This window comes from Typopeltis vanoorti, chromosome 13, assembly GCF_054136105.1.
Source record: "Typopeltis vanoorti isolate ZY-2024b chromosome 13, IOZ_Tvanoo_1.0, whole genome shotgun sequence".
Lineage (NCBI taxonomy): Eukaryota > Metazoa > Arthropoda > Arachnida > Uropygi > Thelyphonidae > Typopeltis > Typopeltis vanoorti.
In genome coordinates this window covers 81,433,450-81,455,043 of record NC_143561.1, presented here as the reverse complement: position 1 = coordinate 81,455,043, position 21,594 = coordinate 81,433,450, and the positions used below count along the sequence as shown (strand labels likewise).

General features: G+C 34.4%; 1 protein-coding gene across 3 annotated transcripts in view; it reads right to left on the bottom strand.

The window, feature by feature from the left end:
• Window positions 1–21,594, bottom strand: part of didum (dilute class unconventional myosin) — a 696,374-nt gene that overhangs the window by 169,546 nt on the left and 505,234 nt on the right. For 2 of the 3 annotated variants that reach the window (XM_090402302.1, XM_090402304.1), the window contains 2 exons: window positions 14,145–14,238; window positions 6,462–6,503 (listed from right to left, as the gene is read on the bottom strand). In XM_090402302.1, the coding sequence (XP_090258428.1) occupies window positions 6,462–6,503; window positions 14,145–14,238 (136 nt within the window). The remainder of the gene's footprint in view (window positions 1–6,461; window positions 6,504–14,144; window positions 14,239–21,594) is intronic. The other variant, XM_090402303.1, reaches the window with a different exon arrangement.

Below are 21,594 nucleotides of genomic sequence, written 5' to 3'. Positions count from 1 at the left end.
CAGCAGATCCAAATCAAATTCATAAAGGCTAACAACAGAAAAACTTGTCTCCTGTCCAAATGGCAGCTGTGCCTTCTGGTCTCTTGCTAAGGATGCAACTTCTGTTCTCCTGCACTTCCACCTCTCTTTCTCCTGATGGCACCACTGTTACTTCACCCAAAGATAGTTGACCTCCTGGAATCACTCTTTTCTTTAAACCCCAGCATAGATGAACAAGGGAAATCACCTTCTGCCATTCCAGAATCCAAGCACCATATGCCTCCTGTAGTTTTTTTGACAAAAATACATCACATAACTACTAAATAACTTGGATACTAAAAAGTCTTTTGGTCCTGATGGCATCTCTCCAACTGTTCTCAAGCACTGTGCTCCAAAGCTAACATCCATCCTGCATCATCTCTGTAATTTATTACACATATCTGATACTTATCCTAATGCATGGAAACAATCTCATATCCATTCCTATTAAAAAAAAAGTGCAATAGAAGTCTACCATAAAACTGCCAACCAACTGCCATCACCTCTGTCCTCTTCAAAATAACGGAGTAAGTTATTAATAGCCAACTCCTCCACTACTTAGAAAGCCACTAATTAATCAGTGACCACCAGTATGAATTCTACCATTCAAGATCCACAGCTGAACTTGTAGCTTACATCACCCACCACTGGACAATATCATGGAAAGGCTTGAAGAAACTTGTGCTGTTGCCCTTGACATTTCCAAAGCATTTGATTTTGTGTGTGGCATCGAGGCCTACTAAACAAATTGCCATCCTTGAGTCTCCCTGCCACCCTCTGTAATTGGTAGCCAGCTTTCTCTCCATGTCATGGTAGATGTCTCCCTTTCTTCGAGCTTCACCACCAATGGTGGAGTGCCTCAAGGCTCTGTCTCTCCTGTACATAAATGACCTACTCACAATGACCACTAATCTATCCACAGTTTTGCAGATGATAGTACTCTCCATTCATCTTACTCATTTGACAAACCATGTATGCAGCAGTCTGATTGATGTCCCAAGCTACAAGATCATCTACAACTAGTGTCTTAAACATTGATTTACACAGTATCCTTTTTTTTTGGGGGGGGGGGGGGGACTTGTCATGTTCAATGCCACAAAAACAGAGTCTTACTTTTTCTAGTGCAAAAGAGATCCCAGCTCACCTACTCTTACGCTTAGTAATACCCAAATCACCAGACAAGATCAGATTTCCTTGCTTGGAGTAATGTTTATCTCCAGTCTTTCCTGACATAAATGCATCACATCAATAGCCCTCTCAACATCCAAGAAACTTGAATTCTCTTTTGTTCAAGAGGCTATTTTACACCTGACAAACTCCTAACTATATATAAATCCCCAATCCCCCCCCCCTCTCACGTTGTTTAGAATATTGCTCACATGTTTGTGTTGGGGTGGTGCACCTAAAACATCCCTTAAAATCCTTGATGCCATCTAGAGGCAAGCAATTAGGTGATGATAGATTATCCCTTTTTAATGGATTCACTTCAACCTCTATCTCAAAGGTGCATTGTTTCAACACTGCATGTAAACTCCAACTCCAATAAATTGGCAATCATCATTCCCCCACTTTCTGTTGCATCTGTTAATACAAGAGCAGCAGCTGCCCAGCATTCCTGCAACTACAAAACACCTGATTCTATTTTTCCTCTTTTATTCTGTCCACCTCTGTCCTGTGGAACAGCCTTCCTTATGAAGTATTCCCTAGTTGCAGTTATTCAAAAAAATATTCTCAGTCCCCACTGCATGCACGCACGCACGCACACACAGCACCAATGTACTTATGGGTCCCTTGATCCCTTGTGTATGGGATCAATATATATAAATAAATCTTTCCATAACTTATTCCTTTTTACTTGCCACACTATGAAAGAATTAGTTTATTGCACTAGACAAAATAGCTAGTTTTCTTTCATAATCTGATTTTGCATTCCTTAGTGTACAGATCACTTTTCTTGCATATGCTCTGTATTGATCATGAGCTTGCTGATTCCCTTTCACCTTTATATATATCAAAATCAACCACTTAATGATGCTATTCATCTATCTAACCCCTATCAAATTTATCTTGTAAATCATGGGTATGCAGTCTGATATTACTTCCTTCAACTTATCCATCTCCCATGCACTGCTATTATTTTTCAGTTCCAGATTCTTGTCATAGCACTGCTCTAAGCTGTACCACTGAAAATTCTATAAGTCTGGCATTCTCCCAGGTTAAGACTGCATGATAGCTCTTCCCCATTTAGAGGCAGTGAAACTACTTTGGTTACTAACAAATCCTGTGATGCTATCACCAGATCCAGCACTCTTGAATCTAAAGTCTTCTTCATTACATGCTGTCTTATTAACTGTCATACAGCAGCTCCATTTCCTTCCTTCCATGTCACCGTTCCTTCTTCTGATCTGTGTCACTATAGTTGAAGTCTCCCATAATTGCTTGGCCTGCACTCATTGTAATTTTGAAAATGCATGCCTTCAATATTCTTCCTTGTGCTCCAGCTTATAACAAACAATTATATATTTTATTCTGTTGACTTCTGTCTCACACTACATAGCCTCAAATGTACTGCCTTCTACATCCACCACCTGCTGATTTCTTACTCTTTTTGGCATCAATTCTTCTGTTGTCATCAGCAAACATTCTCATTCTGTCTCTCTTTATCCTCTCTGGAAATACTATACTGCATATGTTTTACCTCTACATCAATCTCTGTCAACCAAATCTCATTAATGCTTTTAATTTTTGGACAAGTTGAACTAAACAATGTCAAAAACATTCAGCATCTTTTGATCATTCTCCAGCTTGCTTTCTCACTTCAAGGGTGCCTATATATACTCTTGCCTGCATTCCTCTTCCCCCATAGAAAGTTATAGGTTTCCCCGACTCTACAATACCAAATTTTCACACAACAACACTTTCTCCAGATACCTAAAAATCCATTCAAATGTAGCTATGGTCCTTCTCAACATGCCTCTATCATATAACATAGCAGGAGATTCACAATCTTTATTGTCACTCTTTTATATTTCTTGCATCTTGCAAATTTTCACACAACAACACTTTCTCCAGATACCTAAAAATCCATTCAAATGTAGCTATGGTCCTTCTCAACATGCCTCTATCATATAACATAGCAGGAGATTCACAATCTTTATTGTCACTCTTTTATATTTCTTGCATCGGTGACTGATTTTTGTCATGCTCTCATCAGACACTCCTCTTATCATGAAATCACTGTACAAAACTCTTCTCATCATTTCCTCACTATCATCCTTTTGTTCTTTCATATTCTGCTTTCTCTTTCCTCACATCCCTTCCTTCCTTTACTTCTTTGCCATACCACTTGCCAGATATTCATCTCATGTTTGTCATGTGAAGGATTCTGTGCAAGTCTGTTATCTTTCTTGACTACCTCATTGTTCTCTTCATCTGTCACCATTTCTTTCATGTATTATTCATATATTGTTCCCTTGTTACTTCCATCACTATACTTTCACCTAATCTCACTAACATTCCTGCTCTCATTTTCCCACCTTTTATCATTCACCAACTTGATGCCATGTTTTTTTAACTCTCCCAACACTTCTGGCAAATGCTGCAAAACACTTCCTACATAATTCCCAGTTAAACTTATCTACCACTGTTCTGCTGCACATCAGTGCTGTATTGAATAATATAATACAATGTAAGTAAACAGCTTTTTTTTTTTTTGTTCAATGTTACAGAAGCAAACTTAAAAACAAATAAGCCCACACTAATAAAACACAATAAATCACTAAAGAACCTGATATTATAATTTTCAAAATTCTAAATTCTATATATAAAATAATAATATCTTCAATTCTGTGATATTATGCTTCTGATCAAAAACTTTGCTCCTTATTATATCCATCATAAAACATGTTACCAAAGAAGAGTGCGAGTGTGTGTATATGTGTGTTTGTACATGTGTATGCGTGCACCTTATATTATGTAATGCAGCCTTCATTGTAAGCTATACTGTTGTTGTTGTCGTTTGAAATGGACTTTAACTGTGCACTTTCTTGCATATGCAGTACTAAAGGAAGTATTGAACTATAAATGCATGGGTCATTGTTTTCTAAATGCTGAGCATCCTCAGCCTAGCAATACAGCAAAATATCAGTTTAACAAGTCACCAAACTTTTTTCTTTACTGTTAAGCTACTTACAGAATATGTTAACTTATCTAACTTACATGGCAATCTAACTTAAAATAAAGGAATTTGTTCAAATCTTAAAAAAAGCTTTAACTTTTGCTTCTTCTCTTTTAAGCATATAAGAGCATTTCCAGAGAAGTGAAAAACTGCTTAAAAGCTCAGCTTCCAAAACCAGATGCTAGTTACCCACCATAATCAGTATGAAAAGGAAGCAATCGATCAAACTCATGGCTTTCTCAATTCCATGTTTCATAGTTATCTCATCAAGAGATTAGTAGGAAGAAGATACAATGATACTGGATGTATCAATAACGCAGGCAATCTAGGCTGATAATTAGAATTTTTAGAAACAGGAAGTTTAGTTTTAGAAATCACCATGCTTAAAAAAATGAAGCATGCCTGGTATGTTTAGATTTTAAGAACAAAGTTCTGTAAGTTTTGTATAAATGTTCTAGAGTGAAACATATACTAGAAAGAAGGCAAAATCCTGCACTTTCTAACAGGGAATCAGCCACAGTTACCAAGCAGTATTACTAGACAAGCTCAAAATGTCTGCCTCAATTTGAACAGTTTTTCTTTTTCTTTATTTTTGCAATATCAATTTCTTTTCTATTACATTTTTGTATGTAACTTACAGAATTTATTTAATTTTTATTTTAAAGAAAAAAAAGCTAAGTAACATTGCTACGTTACTTAGCTATTGTATATCTCCTTTTAAGCTTTGACTTGTTATTTTTAAGACTAAATGACTTCTTACAGATATAACAATACATATTATTCTAAAAATAGATGTAAGAGAAAGAATTCATCATAACATATTAATAATATAATCATTTACATTAAGTATCTTTATTTGTAAAATTTTTGGCTGCTTCATAGCCACTGTCAATATAATTATAGGAAAATATGAAACAGCCCAAATTTTACAAATAAAGACATTTAAATTAACATAAGTGATTCTATTATTAATATGTTATGATGAGCAATACATATTATTAGTTTAAATTGCTGGTGTTAGTGAAGGTGTTCCTTGTTGTGAGATTATCTTACTCTCAGTCCCCAAACAAGAGGACAAGTAGCCCTTTAACATGTTTAGATAGTTAGATTATTGGTTGTAAGGAAAGTTACCCCATTTTGATGGGTTTTTATTTATTTATTTTTAATATGTTGAGCCCATACACAAGAGATTTGTAGATCAACCTATAGTACATTAGTACCGTGTATGGGTTAAAAAAATCATTCATCTTTGGTTGCTGAAACTTTGTTTTTATGTGGCTCCTACCCAGGAAAGGTTTATTTGTAAGTATATATATATAATTGTGTGTGTGTGTGTGTGTGTGTGTGTGTGTGTGTGTGTGTGTGTGTGTGTGTGTGTGTATTTGTATTTTTACTTATTTTACATAATCCATAAACCTTGCTCTAAAGACCATACATGAAACGTTTTCAAGCCACTGGCTTCCAAATAAGAGGGGGAGAAGTGGTCTCACACTGGGAAATTTCATTGCCCAGTGTGAGACCACTGGGCAATTCATCTCCTACCTAAAGACAATCACAAACATCCATGCCCACAGCACAATTTGAACCTGCAGCCATTCAGTTACCTATAGCATCATATTTTAATCTAATATCAAATCTGATACAGCAGGAAACTAGTGACTATGACTAATTTATGTTAGCATTTTCAATTTGATTCCTTTTGTTTCTTTTCTTAGAGGCTAAACAAAAGTTATCGGATTTTATAACTTTTTGTAAGTTTAGGATAAGGTTCATCTTTTTAGTACAAGAATAGAAGAATAGATTAAGAAGCAATGTACGGGATCTTAACTCGTGCCAATTTCTGCTTTTATCCAGATAGTGCATTACCAGTAAAAAATTTTAGTGGTAATGCAGTATCTGGATGTAATATGTGCACAACATTATACATTTCATCCAGGCATAAATCAGACAAAATGACAACTATTTTATATATACAAACACCACAAAAAAAAATGCTATTGCAAAAACAGAAGAGACAGTTTAATTATCATAGAGGTATTAAGAGACAGAAAATATTCACATACAGGGAAAATGCAGAAAGAAAAGAGAGAAGAAAAAAAAAGTTTGAAAAAGTGGTAAGTTCAAGGAAAAGTACCGGATACTTTTAGCTACAAAATGTACTCAATTAGTCATGTATTTGTTTAGAGATTAAGCACAATCTTTTGAAAGCATTAAAGAAATGTCAGTGTTATTTATCAAGCAGTGTTAAACACAAAAGCTATATTACCCTGAGGACTTATCACCATGGAAGTCCGCTTGGAAGCAGTCCCTGCAAGGCAGCGTATTATAAGAGAAATGCAAATTAGTATGTTAACAGAATAAGAGGCTGCTAAGTATGTTAATAACATAATTCTAATAAAAAATTTATTTGATGAAATTTTATTTATACATAATCTAAATAATATGAATTCTTTCTTTTTTTTTTTCTGATTATAGTTTCCACTCTCCTGATTCAAGCACACATTCTGATCGAATAACTGAAATTCTTGTTGGAATGAATGCCTTTATTCCACACTCCACTCAAAACTCTGTCTTTTATCCAAGTCCTGGTCCTCAAACAAAAGTGCAAAAGCAGTTCAAGACACAAATTCTTTATAACATTCAATGGCTCAAATGGAAGTTGAGCATTCTGGTTTCTTTGCCCAAGGATATCGGGCAAAATTTCTACAGCACCATGTTTCCACCTTTCTACCAAGATGATGGTATGCTGCAATCTCTCTTAAGGACAATCTAGGCTGATAATTGGATAAGAGTCTAGGCAAGAGTCTTTTCCTTCAACTCTTATTTACATGACAAAGACAAATCTCCAACCATTATTCCATGAACCACCCACATCATACTTTGTTACTCTTTTGTTCGAAAGATTTCAGAAAAATACTCAACAGCCTCAATGCTAATAAGTCTCCTGGACCAAATGGTATTCCTTCATATGTGGCAAAAATTTGTGATTTAGAATAAACACCCATCCTGTATCACCTTTACGAACTGTTGTACTCATCTGGTATCTACCCAACTGCAATGGAAGCAAGTTTTTCTCCAGCCCATTCAAAAGAATAAATATCAAACTATCATCTCATTACCCTCTCAAAAGTGATGGAGAAGGTCGTCAACAATCAGCGTTTCTCTACCCAGAGATCTATCAATTAATTAGCGACCATGAATATAGATTCTTCTTGCTAACTCTACCCACTACAACATGGAAAGATCTGGAGACTACAGTCTCTCGTGGTTGTTCTCAATGTTACCAAAGCATTTAATCATGTTTGGAATCAAGGTATTCTAAACCAAGTTACCATTTTATTATCTCCTTTCCATCATCTGTTACTAAACTGCCAGTTTCCTCTCTCTTATAAGATTTCTTGATAAATACTGGAGTACCCTACAGTTTTATACTCTTTTATCCACACTCTTCCTTCTATACATTAATAATACCTTTCTCTCTCTTACTTCAAATCCTATCCATAGTTTTGTTGATGGCAGTACTCTCTAATTCTCTTCTTCATTCGCAAAACCTTGTAGTGCTCAAATTATTCAAGCTTTGAGATATTCCATAACCAATGTTTTAAAAAATGATCTCCTTACCATTTTAAAGTGAGGTGAAGATAATCTAGTGAATTTCAATGTTATTACAACACAGCCTTGTCTTATTACCTGGAAGAAGGATCCTACTTTACTCCCACTTACTATAAGTTTTTTTTCTTCTTCGGCTGACCTTCACATGTATACCTTATCTTGGCATAAACATACCACATCCATATTCCCTTCGGTCTTCAAAAATTTGGTATTCCTTTTCATTGAAACACTGTTACTTCTTTCATGCTCAACTCCTAACACTTTGGAAATCTGAAATTCACTTGACCTTAAAATACCGTTCTCACATTTGTGGTGGTGTGCTCAAACTTGTTTAAGAATTCTTGATTGTACACAGAAGAGGGCAATCTGCCTACTAGTTTACCTCTCTCACAAACTCCCTCCAGTCATTTTCTCATAAGCACTCAGCTTCTGTTTAAAAAATAAAAACAAGCAAGCATATTACCTGAAATGAAGAAAATGGGGAAATCAGAAGTTTGAAGACTTGTGTATGTTAAAGTTAGCCATGCTGAACTTGCACAGTTGGTGTGATGTACTTTAAACACGAGTATGAGTTCAGCACAGCTAGCTTTAACATACTCTGAACTTAAAAAGTTAAGTTTTAAATCATAAACAAGTAGCAAAACATAAAAGCAAATGGGAGAACTAAGAAATTATTAATTTAAAAATTTAGATTGAATTTAAACTGCATTTAAAAATCATTCTGGTACCTATAATTTTATATTGCAACATGGTTATTAGTTCTATCAAAAATACAAAACATAGATCCAGTGCCTACTTGTTTGAAATATGAAGCTGTTTTGGTAAGTGTATACAAACTTATCAGGAGAAGCAATGAGTCAATCTCGCGTCACTGCCACCTGTCTCTATCTTAAGGTATAAATGGTGAATTTACTGGTTTGTTTTGATAAACTTTGTTTTATGTTTTAAATTAGTATATCTAAGAGGTTATATTATTCATGAATTTCTGTATTAACATGTTATTTTTATGTCAGCGGCAGTGGTAAAGCACATTTTTAAAAAATACAGCAAATTATAAGAATGTTTGGCAATGTCTTGATAAATTCCTGATCATGGGATTTAAATTATAAGGACAGATTGCGATGCCGATTACAGACTCTGGTTAACAGGAGAAAGAGGGCGATATGATAGAGGTCTATAAACTTCTGAATGAGTGTTATAGGATATAGTTTGATGAAAATTTTCATTATATGGAAGGTGGGGAGAGAACATGGGGGCATCCATGGAAGTTAAGTTTGTTCACAATCAAGAAATGGGTAAGAGCAAGATTTTTCTCTCACATAGCAGTGAGTGAATTATACAGAGCAATACATAGTCTATATTTGTCAGTCAGCAGTTAGAACTGAAGGAAATACAGGAAGATGGTTTGATGTAAAACCAGGGGTAAGACAAGGATGCACATTATTCTACTCTTATTCATCATCTGTATGGATCACATTATGAAAGAAAGTGGCATCAGGCATGATATTAGAATTGGAGACGTCAAATTTAGCTCTTTGCTTTATGCAGATGATGTTGTACCCCTAAACATATGCAGTGCAAGTCTGCATGATTCTCTAACTAAATTGAATAACAGCTGTAACAAATTTTGCATGAAAATCAGCAGAACTATGAAAATAGGCAGGAGCATAGAAAACTTCAGCTGCATTCTGAATGGAGATCCTATAGAAGTAGTAAAATATTTCAGCTATTTAGGCACAGTTTTTAGTGAAGATGGCAAGTCAAATCTGAAAATAGAGAACACAATAAGCAAAGCTGGTAAGATGAGTAGCCAGCTGAATAAATTTCATTCTCTGCTGTTCAGATCTCCAACAAGGACCACTTTTTCCATTTTCTTTATGTCAGCTGCCTTTTCTAATGACTCAAAAAATTCTTCTACTTCTTCCTTAGAAGAACCTTCTGTGAAACCATAGGCACAAATAAGTTTCATCGTCCATTTCCCCATTTGGAAGTGTGTCTGCATAACTCCACTTGAAGCTGCCTTCCAATTAAGAAATTCAGTATCCAGTAGATACCTACTAACAGGCCACGCCATGTGAAGGTGAGGATTGGACATTAAGTCAGAAGCCCCAGTCAGTTCTCTGCACTCCTGAAAGAGAATGTGGAGGTCTCCTCCTAGTTATTTGACTTTGATCCTTAAGCGAACCTGAAAAAAAGGATATGTATTATGTGTAAAAGATAAATAATTCCATCACAATGTCCAACTCCACATCTGAGCCAAAAGGACACATGTGAGGCAGTAGTGGAATTAGTAAGGGATGTCTGACTGATGAAAATTCATTAGGAACCTTGCACATTCTAGCTAATGGAGCTCTGAAGCTGTGATAGACCAGTAAGCAGGTTCTGAATTTATTTAAGCTAATAGGAAACCAAGACATCAAAAGTCAGAGGATTTATATGATAAATGACTTGGAGCAGAAAGGAAACTGAGGAACACACTGGCACCACTCAGAGGTAAAAATGAGGAGTTAGTATATGGAGAGGAAATTAGATGTTTTGGATTCGAGTGAGACAAAATGGAAAAAACAAAGAAAGAGGAATTTAAGGAGAGAGACTATGTTTCGTTTTAGAAAGAAGCAGCTGACTAGCCAAAAAATGATGTTGGTTTTATCATCAGTAAAGAAGTAAATGATAGACTAATAAAGTGCAACGGAATTAGTGATAAGATATGAGGCTTGTATTTGAATGTAATGGAAAACAAATCTCAGTTATTTAAGTATATAAACCACAACAAGGTTTAGATAGGGAGGAGGAGGAGGAGGAGACATTATTTGAGGAGCATTTGGAGGAAATTATTCAAAACAAGAAGCATAATCAACTTAGGAGTTCTTAATGTACAGGGTGGAGAAGACAGAAGAGGAATCATCATCATCATCTTGCTTTTCAAGGATTTAGGCCTAGAGTGGCCTGTTCTAGCCTTGGAAGTGATTGTTAAATCTCTTTAGAGGATGTCCTGGTTTTCTTTTTCCTAATGGTTTGTAATTGAAGGCTTGTTTTGGTAATCTTTCTGTTTTCATTCTTTCAACTTGCTTGATCCATTTACGTTTATATATTTTTTTAAATTTTTTCTATTACTGATTCCTGGCTTAATTCTTTCATAATTTCATTTGTGATCGAATAGAGTATATTTTGCAGTTTTTCCTAATGAACTTCATTTCAGCTGTTATTAATCTTAGTTTTTCTTTTTGTTTTATTGTCCAGATTTCAATTCCGCAATAGAAACTGGTAGAGCTAATGTATTAAATACTTTTAGTGTGGTTGCTTTTGAACTAAGTTAGGTTTAAATATAGAGTTAATTACACCTGTTATTTTTAAATATTTTGCAATTTTTAGGTTTATATCTTTTTCATATGTAATCATACATCCTAGGTAGCTAAATGAATTCACCTGTTCAAAAATCTTGTTATCTATTACTATTTTAGTTCTTATCGGATCTTGTCCTTCAAACGACATCATTTTTGATTTTTCTGTTGATACTATCATTCCATAATCTTTGGCTATTCATTCAAATTTAAAATATTTTTCCGTAAGTTATTTTCAGAATTTGTAATTATTATTTGGTCATCGGCAAAAAGGAGAGTATTTAAGTTCACAGTAGGAGAAAGTTTAATACCTTGATGGAAATTTTTATTCCATTTTATTATTATTTCATTAAATAAATATTATAAAGAGTTGCTGAAAGGGGATATCCCTGTCAGACTTCTTTATCTATCTCAGATGTGATAGTTCATAATTTAATCTTATTTGCATTTGATTATTTTCATAAATACTTATGATAGCATTTAGATTATTTAGTATTTGTCTTTCTTTTAATATGTTAAATAAAATATTTCTTTTAACTTTATCAAATGGTTTTTCAAAGTCAATAAATGCAATATGTGCTTCTAAATTGTATTCTCTACTTTTCTCTATTATTAATTTTAGGCAAAAGGCCGGGTCTATACATGATTGTCCTTTTCTAAATCCATTTTGTACTTCTAAAATAAAGCTTTTAGAATATTTTATTAGTCTCTTATTTAAAATTCTGCCATACATTTTGTAACAGGACAGTTCTGTCAGAATATTCCTGTTCTAACAGAACAGGAATAACAAAAAAAAAAAAAAAAAAAAAAAAAAAAAAAAAAAATTCAGATCTTTTGGTTTTGGTCAAAGAAGACAAAAAATGTAGGAAAAAGGTGTAGAATTTTGTATCAGAAATAATTTCAATATTGTAAACAGTTTTTGAAATCTGGTGTCCACAGCTTCACCAATGTACTAAAGGTTATATGTACATTTAACTTGGTATACTCCTGAATATGAGGGGGGCTTGGATGTGCTGAATAAATGTTTCAGTTTCATAGGAAGTTTAAAGGCAAATATTGTACTACCTTAAATTTCTACCTTTGTTTTTCTGAAAGGCTTTTAATATAAGGGATAGATATATAGCTTCGCTGAAATCATTGTTTTGGTGTGTTATCTTTTTGTTCAGCATATTGCCAATTTTCTTTTTTATTATATCCATTTCTAACAAAGGTGATTCTAATCTATCTGAGTTCTTTTTTCAGATAATTTTCATTTGAACAAACTGTTACTGTAAAGGGTGAAATGCAGAATTTTAATGTTATTGAAGTATTTTATCTCAAACGGTAGCTAAGTCCATAAATCTACTGTAATGAATGAGAAACAGGATGAATGATAGATCAGAGAGCTGTGTGGCCGACTGAGTGGTTAGTGTTTCCGCTCTCCAGCCAAATGGCTGCGGGTTCAATTCCCGCCATTGGGTTTGCTTGTGATTATCTGTGAAAATACTAAAGATGGGCAGTAGATAGTGTTGGTGTAGCTGTAGTTGGTGGATTGAGTGGTGGAGACAGAGTTGTAGAGTAGGTGCCTGCCCTCGATGAGTCTTTGGACTCCCTGGAGGTTTCACGTAATAATAATAATAATCAGGGGTGGCTCGTGCATAGGCACTGAGGAACTGCACCACCCCCAATTTTTCTCGATATATAAATATGTTTATTAATTTATTTATATTTGCTTGTAATATTTAATTTTATCATCAACAATCCTATACAATTCTCTTATTTTGTATAAAAAATAATAAAAATCCATCTTGTAGCACTTAGGAGGGTAAAGGATGCTGGCAGCACTGTATTTAGTACAGTGTCATATTGCTATGCACACAAGCATATGCAAGTCATAGTGAGATGCTACCTATTAGTGTAATGCAGCACTGTCCCTCACACAGTTCCAGTGTTGTTTATATGCAGTTTGCACCAGTAGTAGTGCTTTTTTTGTTATAGTTTTTATTTTAGAATATTATTGGGGTAATTGACAATTATAACTTGAGAAATGCAACCTCAAGAAATAAGTTCTGTGACAGTAGTGACTGTAAGTGAACTACAAATTCTTCAACAGTCACACAAACATCAAAGAAAAAGTTATTGACCTTTTCACTCGAAACAAAACAAGAAGAATGGATTTTATTTTTAAGTAATTTTGAATTATATTAAACTGTATAATTTTATCTATAATAAACAATATTTTTTCATGTTTAATTTTTTTTTTAATTTTTACCATAATTTTGATATTTTATCCAAACACGTACACACCGTACTTACAGTGTGCATATATATATTTCGAAAGTTGAAGCACCCCCCCCCCCACGATTTCAAGCCACGAGCCGCCACTGATGATGATAATAATTTGTTGGGAGAATATCTAGCTGCCTGATGATATTGAACTAGGAAGGACAACAATAAATGAAGCCAATAGAGATCCTACAGGATGACTGATTTGAATATTGAAGACAAAGGACAATGGTTACCAGTTTAAAGTGTAAAGTTATACATTTGTGAGCTAAGGAGATTACCTTGTGTAATACACTGATGGGACTGCATTGCAAGAACTTAATGGGGCTAGGAAACTGTGATAGTGGAGGGATTTGATTTTCAGGGAAAATATTGGCATGATTGCATTATATCAGCATTTGCCAGTTAGTACAAAGTTTTGCTGCATTTCAGTCAGCAGGCTAGGGATTTGAATCACACTGTATTATGGATGATTGTATAAGTACTCCAGGTGGTAGATGATTTTCTTCACCCAGTGTAAGACTAAATTCCAGTTTACTGGAGGCCTGATGTGGCTTGAAAAAGAAGTGCCATGTTTGGTCTTTACAAGTTGAGCTAGATTTCTGTCTTAGTTCTAATTTAGTACAATAGGTTGCAAACTTATTGTACTAAATGTGGGATATGTTTTCAGCCTTTTGCAGTTCACCTAATAAAAAATAGGTTGTATATATTTTATACATTTTAATAATTACCTCCTACATCCTTTACTTTCTTTGCATATATTTTCAAGTGTTTCTTAAGCTTCTTTATTTGTTCTGAAAGGTTATCTATCTTTTCTCTCAAGTCCTGAAATTAAAAAATACAAAAACACAAATAAGACAATCAAGTGATATTATAAAATCATATTTAAAAACTATGACAGTAATTAAAAATTAAGCCATTTTAATTTTAATGACAGATCACCACATAAAAATATACCTGAAATTTAGATGATGTTCCTGTTGTAAGTCAAAAATCACTATATGAATCATATTTTTATTTATATTCTTATGCAAAAGCAGCTACAGGTCAATGTCCAGACCAGAAAGTCAATCCAGGACCTTATCTATCACCTCGTGGATGTCCCAGAGGCCACCACCATGAAATTGGCACCTTGGGGTGTCATTCACAATATTAGTGATTGTCTGGGCCAAAGGGGAACAGTAGATAGCCCTGGTTAGTTTTGATCCTGTTGATAGATGACCAAATATTCCTAGGAAGGGCAAAACCAGGTTGCAGAGCACAGGGGTCTTCAACCAGGAAACCATTTGTTGGAAGATTGTTGGACCAGTGTTCTCTCCACATGTCAGGTGTTGATGGCAGGGCAGCTGAAGAGAGTTCGTCCATGGACCAGAAAGGGTTTCTTGATTATAAGTGAAGACTAGGTGGATTTACGAGAGTCTGGTTCAGGGGCAGCAGAAGGTTGCTCATTACTTTATTAACTACTTTAATCGAGGCTTGTCTTCTCCATATATTTGGTGGAGCAATGTTAGATAGGACAGGCAGCCAGGGGAGAGGGGTGCTTCTCAGTGTCCCACTAATTGTGCGGATGGTAGAGTTTAGCTGGGTGTCTATAATGTTAGTGTGCACACTTCTTTCCCAGACAGGGTCACAGTATTCTGCTGCAGAGAATGTGAAGACCAGTGCAAATAACCTTAAGACATCAGCACCACAGCTCCAGGTTGTTCCAGCAAGCCATGAGATGATATTATTTCTCTTTTAAATTTTGTTGGACAGGTTGGTGATGTGCCTTTTATAGGTTAGGCTTCTAACCAGGCTCACTCCACGGTGATTTCGGGTGAGGCTCATGGTCTACCATTTTGCCACAGAAAGAAAGTTTGAGGTGTTGATTCACCTCTACATTGTTCAGGTGGAATGCCATGGACACAGTTTTTGTTGGATTTGGCTTCAGTATAATGAAACATAAGTGAAACAGTTTTTCAGTACACTTATCAGTAAAATAATCATATGGAAATACATGGATCAAAGTTGCTACTTTATTAGCTGGACAATTCATCAGAAGATGCAGGGGAGGCTAGGTAATCCACAGAAAGTGTTCTAAGGATTACTAGATGCATAACTCGTGAAAGGCCTAGGCTCATCTTCAGATGGGTGAAGTGACAGAAAAGGTTTGAATAAACTGGCAGATGTCCCTGCCAGTTTTTTTTTTTTTCACTATAAACCTTTTTTTGGAGACTCAGCTTCCTATTCTACTTTTTTCACTTTTCTTGTCTTCTACTTCTTTTTTTCTCTCTTCTTCTGTAACTTTCTGTGCTTTTCTTCTAGCTCTGTAAGATTATCATTTGAGTTTTTTCCACAGCTTTCGATAGATGCTTTATATCTTTATTGTCAACCTTCAACTCTGTTTAGCCAGCAGCATTGTCTTGTCACCAAAACGTCCTACCAAAGACATGGATGTTTTGGTGACAAGTTTAGGAATGTCTTTAGCTGGAAGATGAATTTCACAACCCAATACAACATCACCACTTGTTAAGTTTTGTCTTTGCTGAATCCCATGCATGTATGAACACATATTTTCAGTAGCTTCTTCAAAAAACATTCATACAATCTGCTGTTCCTCACTCCATGCTACATCTGCAAGATATTATATTCCTTCCAAATGTCTCTGAAGCTTTTCTTTTCGGTAGTAGCAAAAGCCTAAACAAAAGTATTTCTTAAATATTATGCCTTGAAGACAGGAATAACACTTTCGCCTGTGGGTTGAAGGAGCGTGGTGGTATTTGGTGTGAAAATGAGATGGCTGTCATAAATATGAGTGGTACACACATATGCAGGTCTGGTTGGCCAAGAGGTTGACATACTTGCTCTTAAACTAACAGAATACAGGTTCAAATCCTGCCAAGAGCCTGGATTTAGGAATGTCTTCAGCTTGAAGATGAATTTCACTGCCAAATAAGAGACCACCACACTGCTTATTGGAGACCTACAGTGGTCTCCAGTTAGCAGGGTGGTGAACAATAAACAGTGTTTCCAGACTATGTAAAAAATAAATAAAAATAAAATCATAAAAAAAAAAATCCTTAGCCCATCCACGCACAGTTGTACTATAGTTTTACAATTTTTTTTGTGGGAGGGGAGGTACATACATTTTTTCCCCTTATATCCTATAAGAAAAAAAAAATCTTATAGGATATACAGAGCTTGAAACTGTTTTTCTACTTGCCTGTGATGAGTGAGAATTTTCAGTTGATGAATAAAAAAAAATCAGAAAAGAGGTTTCGGTTTATTCATCAGTTTTATTTATGCAATGCTGATTTTAGTTCATGTCTTATATGTTGTAAATAGATTTTTGTATAGTTACCTTACTTATTGCAACTATGGGGAAAAGTTGGTCTTTACAAGTGCCTGTTTTGTTGATTATCACTGATTTTTGTTGTAATGGAATATAACCAGTGGAAGGACAAATATGCACACATCATTTTTTCTTTAGAGAGTGCTCTGGCATACTGTGAGGTAACCAATTAATTGTAACGTGACAACCTAAAACAGACACACAGCAGATATGATAGCAGTAATTAGCCCTTTCCCAAACCAGTGAATATGCAAAATCAGACCATTAACAGTGGATATTAAACTCTGAAAGTTGAAAAAGAGTATTTATATTTTCCCAAAATATTTCTTTATATTGATACTAACCTAAATGCTTTTAGATTATTTTCTGAGTTGCCATCTGACAATGTTATGGAACCAATCAAAATTCAGAAACATAACACAGTTACACGTCACCGATCGACCAACCATTGCCAGCAAAGGTTGGTTGATTGGTAGAGTCTCTGCTACTAATGGCTCATGCAAAAAGTTAAGCAAGTTTGAGCACAGTTAGTAGTTGGAAAGGTTAAACCATTCGATACTGTTGCCACACTCTCCCTCGACTGCCTGGAGGTGTCACATAATAATAATAATAATAATAATAATGATAATAATGTAGACCTAAGGGTTTTATTTTATTCAGAGGTTTTATGATACTGAATGTTTTCAACCTTTGTTTAAACTGGTAGAGAAGGAATTATTTTTTTCCCCAAAAAAGAGTAGTGTAAAAGGTTTGCAGAGCAGACAGCATAGCTACTTGCATTCTTTAAAAGAGTGAAACACTAATACCATTCCTAAATGTTTGAAATTTTATTCAATAAAACTAAATGTATTTATGCACAGATGAGGTTAGCATTATCATAACAAACTGGAAGCATCCACAAAGAATTTTCTGAAAACAATGACTATCACTGCATTACATGAACTATTATTCATCTCAGAAACTGCAGCAACTGAAGAATTTGGAAATGATCAAAGCCCTTATATAGTGAAAAACATCCCAGCTGCAACTATGACAAGATCAATCACAAAATAACAAATTTATTGTCAGCCACTTTACAGAAGACAGAGTTAATTCCTTCAGTCAATATCATAATTTTGTTATCACCAATAGACAAACATCTGTTCTAGTAATCATGGACACACACACTTAGCATATGATCTATGATTTATTTCCTAAAGTAAGCTAACAATATTTATTTAAATATGGCTAGCATTCTGATATAATCCAATCCTAACAAGAGCAACATCCCACCAAAAGAAATAGCAGTCTTAAGAAACTTATACAGCAAAAAAAAAAAAAAAAAAGTTCTTACAAGCAAAGCAGATAATGGTAATGCAACTATCATAATGAAATTATAATATTATAATAAGAAAATGAATAATCTTCTAAGAGACTTCTCTAATTACCAGGTTACAGATCAATCTCCCATTAAATATCAAAGGAAAAAGTATACATTATTTAAAAAAAAAAAAAAAAAAAAATTCTTGGTCTAGAGAAATTCCTAAAAACTATACCTTGGCTATAAGGAGCTCAAAAAATTTGCAAACTCAATATATTGCTTTACCATACAGCCTCCACCTACAACCTTGCCAAACAGTATCAGCTAGCAAAAAAAATCCCTTTATCACTATCAACCACAGACAACTGTCCTTCCTTCAATCAATCGGTTTCTATTCACTTTAAAACCTTAATAAAAACTCTTCATCTAAAGAATTCAGACATCATGATTAGCTTTGATATTACTTCATTATTTACCAGTGCACCAATGACAGAAGACATATTTGAATTATTCACATTTATCATACACTCTGGTTATTTTTCATGAGGGAAAAAAAAAAAAAAAAAAAAATATATATATATATATATATATATATATATATATATATATATATATACAGTAAAACCCCTTTTTTACACTTTTCAGGGGACTGATGAAAAAAAGTGTAAATAGCAGGAAATGTAAAAAAACATTAAAAAAAGGCTAAAAGATGACTTACTGCTAGTATGTGAGTCTACATACTAGATTACAAAATTTAATAACTGAAAATAAATGAATTTACAATTATTTACATTTATCTATTTAAAAAAAATCTTTAATTGTTGATTGTGTTTGCTTTTCATTTTTTTTTTGACAGAGCACGAGATTGCTTTTCATTGAGTTCAATGCTTGACCTGTTTTTACATTCGTGTTCAAAGTGGACACAGAGAGTCCAAGATCTTTTACTAAATGCAAACGTGTTCCGGCATGCCAATCTACACGTCGCAGAATTGCCATCTTTTCTTCTAGTGAAATACATTTTCTGTCTTTTTTCTCCATGTTACTAACATGGATAACCCACCACCGCAACTTGAAAGCAACTTTCACATGCTAAATTACGTAGCAGAAATTCTGCAATATCAATTAGTACTGTGATTGAAAAATCACGGTATCGCTCATCACTACATTACTGCTGCAAGAGTGCAAGTCACCGTGGTGACGGAAAGGATAATAAGGAAACTACAGCCAAAAGCAACGCCATCTGGGAACAGAAATGTGCAGATGTCTGCAGAAATCTATTCAAAAATCAGTATTGCCACCCGAGAAAAAAAATTTATTAAATTTTTTTTCTAATAAAGATATTGGACCTTGTACTAAGACGAGTGCTGAAGGCATGTGCAATAAAATTAGAAATTCTCCTGACATGACTGTTTAGACTGAGCCTCAGTATGAGAAGCTTCCTTATGAATGGAAAGAGGATAATACTATTATATGAGGATGAAGTTGTACTGATGTAAATAATTACAGACCAATCAATATATCTCTGCAGTGGTCATTAAGATATTCAATAGGCTGGTTAGGACCAGATTTAGGTTATAGAAGGGCATCTGACAGGATACCATACATAAATGGATATATGAAGCCTGATGATATAGGATGATGGACGACAAACATACATCAAAGAAAAAGCATACAGTAGAGCAAAATCACACAGAAGGCAAGTAACCAGGAGTGTGTCACAGGCCACTGTATTTGGCTACTGTTGTTTAATTTTATACTTTAGTGATAATTGAAATGGTTTCAGGGGGAACATCTAGTTTTTTGCTGACTATGCAAAAATGGGGACAGCAAGAGTTAATAAAGGTGATGTATAGATTGTGCAGGATTATTTAAATATGATAGTGTGGGCAAAGAATAATGATTGGCTCAATGTAATTGCTATGTATTTTGGGATGAAAATGTTACAAGTATGGAATTGGACTGCAAGCAATAAATAAAGGTAGGAATTTGGGTGGACAAGGAGTTAAATTTCATAGGTTATACTCTAAAAGCTAGCTAAAGGATCACTTGGATGATGAAGAATACATTGACAAGTAAAGATAAGAGAATTAACTTTATTACTATTATTATCCTTCTTTATAAGGCTTTCAATTATTTAACTACTCCTACTATACCAGCCTTGTTAATCTTATCTGTTTCTATATTTGATTACCCTCTTTTACACTAGAAATTATAACACAGCTATAATGCATTCTTAGCCTATTTTTCAGAATGCAATTGAAATGCAAATGTGCCCAGATAGATGGGCACATCTATATAAATCAAAATGATTACCTTGAAGAAGTAGAGGACTTTGTATACCTGTTGAACATTTCAACAAAAGCAGCAAACAATATTATAAATAGCTTTGGAACTACTTGTCTAAGAAATATCCTGGATTACTCCTGGGAAGACCACATTCACAACTCTACTATATTAGATGAAACCCAGCAAGATCTTCTAGTCAGCACTGTTCAAAGAAACCAAATAAAATGGCTCTGCCACCAACTCTGGTCCTCTATGTCCCTACAGATGGAAAAAGAGGCAGACCCCAAACTCCATATTGGAAATACATCAGCAATATTTCCTTGTTTCCCCCCCCCAACTCTCTGCATCAGTGATCCGTCAATTAGCATATGACAGAAAAGCCTGGTTTTCCTTCACATCATAACAACCTCCAAGTCCTATCTTTAGTGTACACAGACTACTTATTTGTTATGATTGGTTTCCCTATTTATAATTGTAAAATAATAAATGATGATGATAAAGCTTTCATATGACCACATTTGAATTACTGTGAAATTAGATCTCTTGTAGACGAGGAAGTGGTGGAGGATTCAGAGGTGAGTGACCAATATGGTGGCGACAAGTTCATGAAATCTATGGGGAATAGATTAAAGGTTTCAGATTTATATATCTTCAAACCAGTATACAAAACTGGTTTGAAGTTAAACAATTATTTAACTAGTCCTACTATACCAGCCTTGTTAATCTTATCTCTGTTTCTATATTTAATTACCCTCTTTTACACTAGAAATTATAACACAGCTATAATGAATTCTTAGCCTATTATTCAGAATGCAATTGATATTTTCTTTATCTGTAATAAAAAATAAATTTAATAATTAAATATATGGATAATTCCTATGAGTCATTAACATTTTGATATTTTAAATGCTAAAATTTCTAAAATGATAATAATTTAATAATAAGAATCTGAACCACAATGCATACTTCCTTGTATATATACTATTATGTATGCCTGTATGCTAAAATTTTAAGTGCAGAACAAAACAAAAGAAACATGGACATAATTTCAACATACATTTATGCAATACAGAAAGACTGTAAAAGTTGTTCTAGAAAACAAACTGGTTCCTAAGCTTATTTTACCATCTGCTTTCAGCCCACACAATTCAGTGACCTCTGGAAACCAGCCAACTTATGTACATACATTGACATGTTTGTCCTGTAATGAACTCTTGATATATGCAAAGCGATATACTGTACTCGATATTAGATATTTCAGAAT